The sequence below is a fragment of the Cyprinodon variegatus genome, unplaced genomic scaffold (assembly GCF_000732505.1).
Source record: "Cyprinodon variegatus isolate N-32 unplaced genomic scaffold, C_variegatus-1.0 Scaffold27, whole genome shotgun sequence".
In the NCBI taxonomy this organism is placed as follows: Eukaryota; Metazoa; Chordata; class Actinopteri; order Cyprinodontiformes; family Cyprinodontidae; genus Cyprinodon; species Cyprinodon variegatus.
The window spans coordinates 37,096-45,395 of record NW_015150480.1 but is presented as its reverse complement, the minus strand read 5'-3'; the positions used below and the strand labels follow the sequence as shown (position 1 = coordinate 45,395).

The window sequence follows — 8,300 nt, the reverse complement described above, 5'->3', positions numbered from 1 at the left end:
CCTGGATGCTGCAGACATGCTAACGTTAGCCCTGGCTGCTGCAGATGGGCTAGGATTAGCCCTGGCTGCTGCAGACGGTCTAACTTTAGTTGGAATCTGGGAAAAGTAACGCAGAGAAGAAACGGTTTCTCGGCTCCACCACAGAGCTACTAGCCTCGCCTCACTTCATGGCGTTACTCTGGTGCAGATCCCTTTATGGTGACATTAGGATAATTAACAAAAGTAAATGTTTATATATTTTGGACCCATCAAAATGTATGAAACAATTAGTTACACACACAATATATATATATATATTTTTTAACTTTTTTTCTGCTTCACTATAGATGTTTTATGGATGTATTATTTAAGAAAAAATAATCTTTTTTTTTTATTCTAAAGCTACGAGCTTTTAACCCTGACATTTAAAAACTAATTCAAGGCCTCAGACGCTCAGCAGAGCAAATTAACTAAAACAGAACGTCCTGTAAATCTGTACAGCAAGTGCTTAGAGTGTACATATCCTAAACACTTGATTACAGTCGCTTTTATTTAATTAAAGCGACTGTAAAGCTGTTGAATTTGTCGTATGTTTCCATTTCTACACCAGAACAAGCTTGAAATCTTGTTTAAAAGTTCTGCATCTTTTTTCCCTGATTCCAGGAAGAGAAGCTCAGATGCTAATCGTGTTCATCACAAGTTTGAAATGTCTAGAACCTTCGTTTCTGATCCGCTTGATGATTACGGCTCACTGACAAAGAAAAGCAACGTTCAGAAACCCAAACTGATCAATAACAAACCATATGTTAATCAGAAATGTCAGGTTTCAGAAAAGGGGCCTGCTGAGGTCCAAAGAAGCACAGGTTGCCTTGGTAACTCCCTCCAGGTTGTCTGCAGTGTTGGTTCTGGTGTCCCTCATCTTCCTCTTGGCTCTTAGGTTCTGGTCTGGCCTGTTTGTTGGTCAGTCAAGCACACCAGCACCACAGTCTTTGGAACGTCTATTAGCAGCTTTATGGACCAGTACCCGGTCCTGCTGGGAGGTCAACGCAACACAACGGATATTGCGGTGCCTCTTTTCTCTTCCAGCACCAGTCAGTGGATAAGCTGCCTTTTTCCTTCTACTGAACTTTCTCTGGACATGCAGCTCTCTGTGATCACTCTGTCTTCCTCTCCTGGTTGACGTGTCTGTGAGCGGTCTTCGCCGTAAGGAGGGCGTCTTCCGTTGAGACCAGTGAAACCAGTTAGAGCCGATGCTGATCAAGCGACTCAGTTTTTAACTTTCTCACTGAGACAATGGACTTTAGGTTTTTATCATCTTTTAGTGGTGATGGAAATATTTGATTTTTATAGATTTTCACTTCCTGAAAACAAAAATATAATCTTATTCTGACTGACAGAGCAATAGTTTCTGTGGTTACAGAGTTCAATAAAGAGAGTATTGATAACTTTGATGGGTCTGCTGTGAGGAGGATAAAGATGATGATGGTTGGGCCAAAGGATGAAGCTTATATCTTTAAACATCATCTAGTTGTGGTCTGGGTTCCTGCAGGTCTGGTTCTATTAAGTTATTTTCTTGGTTTAGTCTTTTTTAATTCATATTCTGTGATGAAACGAACAAAGTAGCTCATGATTTTGGAGGAGAGCTGAATTGGATCCTTCTTCTGGGAGGAGTTTTAATCTGGGTTAAGTTTCAGAAGGATCTCCAAAGCTTTGAACATCATCTGAACATGGAGAGAGGATGGGCCACCTGCTGACCTACATGGAAGTCCAGCTAGAGGAGGGCACTGATCAGAGAGGCAGCCAACATAGAGAACTAAGAAGGAGCTGCAGAGGTCCTCCGCTCAGGAAGGAGACTTAGGGCCAATACTATTATGTACCCTATATTGCTAACACTTATGGAAATGTTACAGCGTAACACAGGTCAAGTAGCATACATGATTTTGGTGAAAAACAACCCTGATTATTCACTAGGGGGCAGGAACACGAGAGAGAGACCACAATAGAGGCGGGAACACAAGGGAAAGAGAACATGAGGGAGAGGGAAGACCAGGGAAAGGGAACACAAGAGAGAGGGAACACAAAGGAGAGGGAAAATGAGGGATGGGAAGACAGATGGAACCATATCAAGGACCATCATGCAATAAAATCATCAGTTTCAGATCCAAACAATCTGACAGTTGGAGTAGGTCAAACACTGATTCTGTTGACTTTGGTCCAATGACATTTAATTGGTCTGAAGAAGAGGAAAATACATATGTAAGGGTGCAAAACACAAATTGTGTTCATGGCAATATCTTAGTAAAAAAGCTATTGTTCCTTTATCACTGTGTAGACATAACATGCATGTTTTCTAAATACATGGGTCAGTTTCTGTTTCTGAAACAGACATGTTTGTGGGCTGATGTAGGAAGCAGAGAGAACATGCAGCCCTACATAGAAAGATAAGTTAGACTGTAGCTAGAATCTGTTCTAACAGTGATTGTCATGTTTGTTTTGCAGGGGAGAAGCCATTTCAGTGTGAGTTCTGTGAACGGCGCTTTGCTAATAGCAGCGACAGGAAGAAGCACTCGCAGGTCCACACGGCTTCGAAGCCCTACGACTGCAAGGCGCTGGGCTGCACCAAGTCCTATACCCACCCCAGTTCCCTCCGCAAACACATGAAGATCCACGTCAAGTCGTCGCCTACCTCCGATCACCAAGACTTGTACAGCTTTGGCCACCATCAGCTCCAGCAACCTGTCCTGGAACCTCTGGATCTTAAAATGAACCACTTCTCCTCCCCCCTTGCTAACGGAAGTGCTCCTTTTCCCCTGCTGGCCGCTCATGAATTAGATCTGGGCTCTGGCAACCAAGTGAGTAGTAAAGTGTTCCTGCGGAGTTCCTCCCCAGTGGCAATGCCCCTGGATCTGTCTCTTTCTGGCCTTAAGAGTCAGCTAAGCCAGAAGCAGCAGAACTCCAGGACCCCGAGGCGGAGCCAGCGCTCGGTCAACCCGGCCTTAACTCAGCTCTCAAACATTAAGGAGTGGTATGTCTGTACAAGGACTACAGCACCGCACTACCCACTGCTTCATCCTGACCACATCAAAACAGAACGCAGGGACGAGGACGAGTATGTGACGTAAGGTGGAGGAGCCGCTTCTCTGAGGCCGAGAACAGACAGTGGTTTCACTAGGGACTCACCTCTGGGCATCGGTGACACATGGAGTGTCTCAAACGGAAAGCTCATTTGATTCTGAAACCAGTTTTATTACCAGCTCAGTGGTTTTGTTCAATCCAGTGTTCCCGAGGACGATGAAGCTAGAACTAAACCAACAGGGTGTATGAACTTTCTAATCAGTCTAAGGGCTGACGTAAGGGAAGCGAATGCAAGGGCTAAAGCAACGGCAGTGTAAAGGGCAAACTGGAGGCTCAGCAGATCCAAACAGGGGGCGGGCTTCACTGGTTTCTAAACAATCATCATCTGATCCTGCTGCCAGCGGGACAGAAGATGGAGCACTTTGTTGGAATTTAGCTGAGGCCTTTATTTAGAAAGAAAGAGCAGAAACCGGGTCAAGGTGTTAACTGTGATGGTGCCTGATTCTGAAGAACCTCATTATGGGGTTTGTCTGGACTTTAAGTAGGTTCATCCTTTGAGTGGTGAAAGAAAGCCAACAGCCTCACCAGCCAATGTGGCAATCGGCCTAGTAGGGGTTCATTGGGATAGTTTATAAACACGAGTCCTGGAAAACGATGGGCCATCTCTGATCAAGTCCAGGACATGGTAGGGCTAAAACAGACTGGTGGGCGACAGAGAATCAGAAGGTTTGATTCAGCTGACAGCGACGGTTAAAAGCTTAGAAACGGCGACGCTGTTTGGCCTGACATAACCCCACTAAACGTTTTATAGTCTGTTAGGATCCACTGACCTCTTGTTCTGTGTGTTTCCAATAATAACACAATTTTTAAACATTTTCCACACAAAAACAGAGTATTCAAGGGCATAAAAAAAGTTTAAACTTCGGAGCCTAACGTATATATTTGGGGTTAGCAAAGAGACAAGTAAAAAAAACATGTTTTTGTCTAAAGTAATTGCAATTTTTTTCTTTTGGCTAGCTCTGTTTGACACTAACATGGTTTTCTGTCTCACTTATGTTAGCCTTCGTCCCACTGATGATCAACATTTCCAGTTTGAGTAGTTTTAAATGGCTAAAGTCAGCTAACCACCTGTTAGCCTTTCACCACTCTCTTGATGTTTTTTCTACAAGCTCCATACATCTGTCTAAAAAAAGATCGATTCTACTGACAATAACCTCAATGAATCCAAAGTGACCGTTTAAGCTTCTCCAGATCCAATCAGTAGCTCCGTTTCCTGTGAGGATTCTCAAAATTCCCACCAACCGAACTCACAGATGTCCAAAGCTGACTTCTCATGAAGGGGTTTGGTCAGAGAGAAAAGAAAATTATGGAATCACTCAATATTGTGGAGGGAAATATAGAATCATCCTTTTTATTTGCAGCGGTCTTATTCCTGGTAGATAAGGAGGCTGTTTCTGCTTCAACAAGGTAAATCTTCAACAGTGCTGCAGAAGATGATGGCTGTTTCCAGTTTTTTTTGGTTCAAAATTTGGAACAAAAATAAGACAAGGGCGAAATTAAATAGAACTCAAAACAATATGCCTTGGATATTATGTTATTTACAACCAAGAAAAACAACGGTCAAAGGACTAGAAACAAAAAAATTACCTGAAGGTAAAGTTACTTAAGGCCAATTTATCCTTCTGACACATACCCTTTGCAACTGTCAACTCTGTGCGAACAAGCCCCCCGCACAGAAGTTCTGCAACCGTCGTCGCCTACCTAAAAAAAATCGTGACTACGCGTCGGACGGTCGTAAACCCGGGCAGACCTCTGGCGGAAGTGCGCAGACAAAAAGCAGCTGTGATTGGTCCTTGGTATGCCTTTCTGGCTGTCTGTGTGGTCGTCCTTCTCGATTCGGTGCCGGGGCGCGCCATTTTTAAAAACTGAGGAACAACTACAATGGACAACTATGACAAAAGGTTAATCGGTCTTTTTGCCAACTCCATTAACGGAAGCTGTTCCTCTTCGATGTCTAGCAACTCCGTGACTGTGATATCTTGCAGACGTGCCATTGTTGTTTTGGAAGATAAACACTCCCGCTGGCGCCGCGGAAGTTCTTGTGAACATCCGCTGAAGTTCTTGCGAGTTCACAAATAGGCTACCCCTTCGCTTTGGAGGGGAAACTGCTCTGCATCCGTAGAAATTTCACACCGATGGTGCAGAAGCAAACCAGCAAAACTGGTTCGCGACCAGACCCAAGCGACATTTGATGTGTCCGGCTGCAGAATTATAATCTGCCCTTTACGGAGAAAGGCATTCTTAGCTCATCTAACACCTTCAGGCTGAGATCTAGACTGGTTTTCTACTTGCTACCATCTGAAGATTGAGTTGACCCATCTAATCAGCTTTGGGAGCTTTGCTCCTTTATCCAAATGGTTCCCTCAGGAACCTCCTAAGGTTAGTCCTTTTCTTTACTGGTTCTGAGCATTCATAATTCACAAATCAGGCTGGCTATGTGGGAGACAAGCCAAGCTAGCTTCAGCCATGGAGCATTCAGAAGGCTGGATAGAAAGTGTTATGGAGAAAACTGGTTCTGTTTAAATACTGCCAATTGGGAAGGATCTTTAAGCCCAAGTGGAAGTGAGTCGGTGGTCTTCATGGTCAGGTCTGGATATAGGTGGCAGTATCCAGACCTTCCTGTTATGGTTAATTTATTATAGGGAACTCGTGACATTTCTATCTGTTGCTTAAGATCTAGACAGATTCACACAGTCTTTTGTGTGACAGGACGTTAATGGGACGTTTTTTTTTCTGAAGGCTGTTCCAATTTGACCACCGTGCTCTATGTACATTTTTGTTCCATAATGACGTCCATGAGGTATTCAGCACAGCAGTCCAGAGCGAGAGAGTTCTAACTGTTGATCCAATGAAAGGTGAAGGAACGGGAGTTGGGAGTTACAGTTTTCAGCATTTGGATAGACCATGTGGGTCATTTCCTTATCAAAGGGTCAACATGTGGGTTTTGGGTGATAAACCCATTGGTGGCAGGTGCCCCTCAGGGTCACTGCTGCCTAAGTTCAGTATTTTGCTTTTAGACATAGCCAAGGCAGAACCCTTACTGAGCACTATGATGGGAACGTTGTTTCTGGTCATCCCAAGTTGGCTGAACTTAACGGCAGTAAACTGTTCTGGTGCATCAGACTACCTCTCTTGGTGTCTCAGATTCATAACTGCTGTTGGTTGGGCTCAACCCCCCATGTCGCCGCTGTCATTTCAGAAAACACAAAGGCTGTCCCTAAATACATCAACTTAAATACCTCTACCTCCTGTTCCAATTACCTTTAATGGGGTCAGTAAGAACTCTATCCAGGGAAGGAACCGATCTGCTTTTAACCTTCCAGTCATTATCACCTGATAGAAAGACACGTTTTGCTAGTCAGATAAGGACCACAGCCCGCTTTGGCTAAAGAACCTTACCCATGTGCTGAATCGGGAGCGAGCCATTGGCACAGCAAACAGGTGTCCAGATCTTTGCTTTGGCGTTATAAAGACTGTCCAATCGTAGACCAATCTAAACGGAGCATTCGATTTTTTTCCTTCAAAGAACAAAGCTGCCAGAACACCAACTTTTGATATATTGAGGGATTCCATAATTTCTCCTCCGCTTGATTTACAGAAAAATTTATTTCAACTGGGTTCTGTTGGGTCAAAGCTTGAGACTAATACCTGGAGTGTTGGTCCAAAGATGGTCCAGGGTTCATATTACAAACAGAGGGGTTTGTTCTGATCAGAGTCCAGGTCCGACCCAACATATTGAGACTAACACTTGGATGATACTCCCAAACAGAACTGGGTCGTGGCCATGTGCTGCACCCATCGCAGTGTTCCCCTCGGATGTTGGTCAGGCACTCCTTTGTTTTTTTTTCTAAAATGCTGCAGCTTAGACGGTATAGTGTTGATGGGACTGGATGTTCTGTCTGGGTGAAACCTGTTGCTGATTTCAAGTAGCGAATGACGGCGTTTACCGATGTGAGTCCAAAAGGCCCTTCGATCAGACCGCTCTCACATGAGAAAGCAAATAAAGACGATTCCTTGGACGTAAAGCAGTTTTACCCTGTTGCTGACGAATGTTTTTATAAACACTTGTCTTCTTTTCTGTTACTGTCTTCTATATTTTTAAAGTTCTCCTTGGATTAAGCCTTTTATGCATTTTTATGGACAGCAGATCCAGTAGGACAGGTTTGGCCAGAATAACCTGTTTCCTGTACACCCTGATGGACCTTGTCGGCCCTTAACCTAACTGAGTGTCAGGTTGTCGGCAGCTCTTTCTGGACATGGACGAAGGTAACAGACATAAATGAAACGAAGACGGCTCGTGGTGATGCTTTTCTTTGTTCGTCATTCTGTGTTCTTTGTTATCATTCTCAGCACATTCACTTTTAAATAAATTCAAGCATAAAACATTCATGTCCAAAGTTCTTTCTTGATTGATCACGATTCATTGCTTACTGTAATAAATTATGCAGAAAGTTGGAACTATGGCAATGCCTGTCTATGGAATTCCTTTACTGAAAAACAAAATGTTTCAATATATTTTATCTTTAACTCTACAATTGGCTGCCTTCAATATTAGCCGCTGCCTCCTCCAAGGATCCTGTCTAACTGGACTACGTCCTTCTAATGCCGTGAAAATAAGGAGGCCAGAATAGTTTGGCTATGGATTTAAACAGGTCCAGCCTCCGACTGCAAACGCCCGTCAGTCAGCCTACGCTCTGTTGCCCAGCAACCACGACAGTTGACTCACGAAACAGGCAAAGAATGGATGCCGAACTTCTCACTACTGTTCTGGATGCTAATAACATTCTTGAGGAGCTTCAGCAGCAGTACCGTCGTCATGAATATCAGATTTATAGTCCCCACCCTGCAGAGATATTGGAATCTGAGACTAAATGTCAGTCAAACCCATTTACACAGGGACATATAAAACCTTTCAAAAAACCAAACATTATCCGCCACATATCTGACTCGTTAATCATTAAAACAACAATTTTTATTAATTTCAGGCTGAACTATTCATGGACTTGTAATATATTAAACGGCACTTCCAATATTCACCACTATTCGGCACCATTTCCCTTTTTCTCAGCCAGCTTGCTTTGACTCTTAAAGAATAGTACACCCAAAACATGATTAGCCTTCATTTTCTACTCACCCCCATGCTGAACAACACTCTGGAGTACTTTTTTGATATCTCAAATGCATCT

At 43.5% G+C, this 8,300-nt stretch overlaps 1 protein-coding gene across 1 annotated transcript in view; it reads left to right on the top strand.

Moving 5' to 3' along the window:
- Positions 1-4,574, top strand: part of LOC107098963 (zinc finger protein ZIC 5-like) — a 9,005-nt gene extending 4,431 nt beyond the window's left edge. The window contains exon 2 of the mRNA XM_015396875.1: positions 2,479-4,574. Coding sequence (XP_015252361.1) covers positions 2,479-3,101 — 623 coding nt within the window. The 3' untranslated portion in view covers positions 3,102-4,574. The remainder of the gene's footprint in view (positions 1-2,478) is intronic.
- The last annotated feature ends 3,726 nt before the right edge of the window (positions 4,575-8,300 follow it).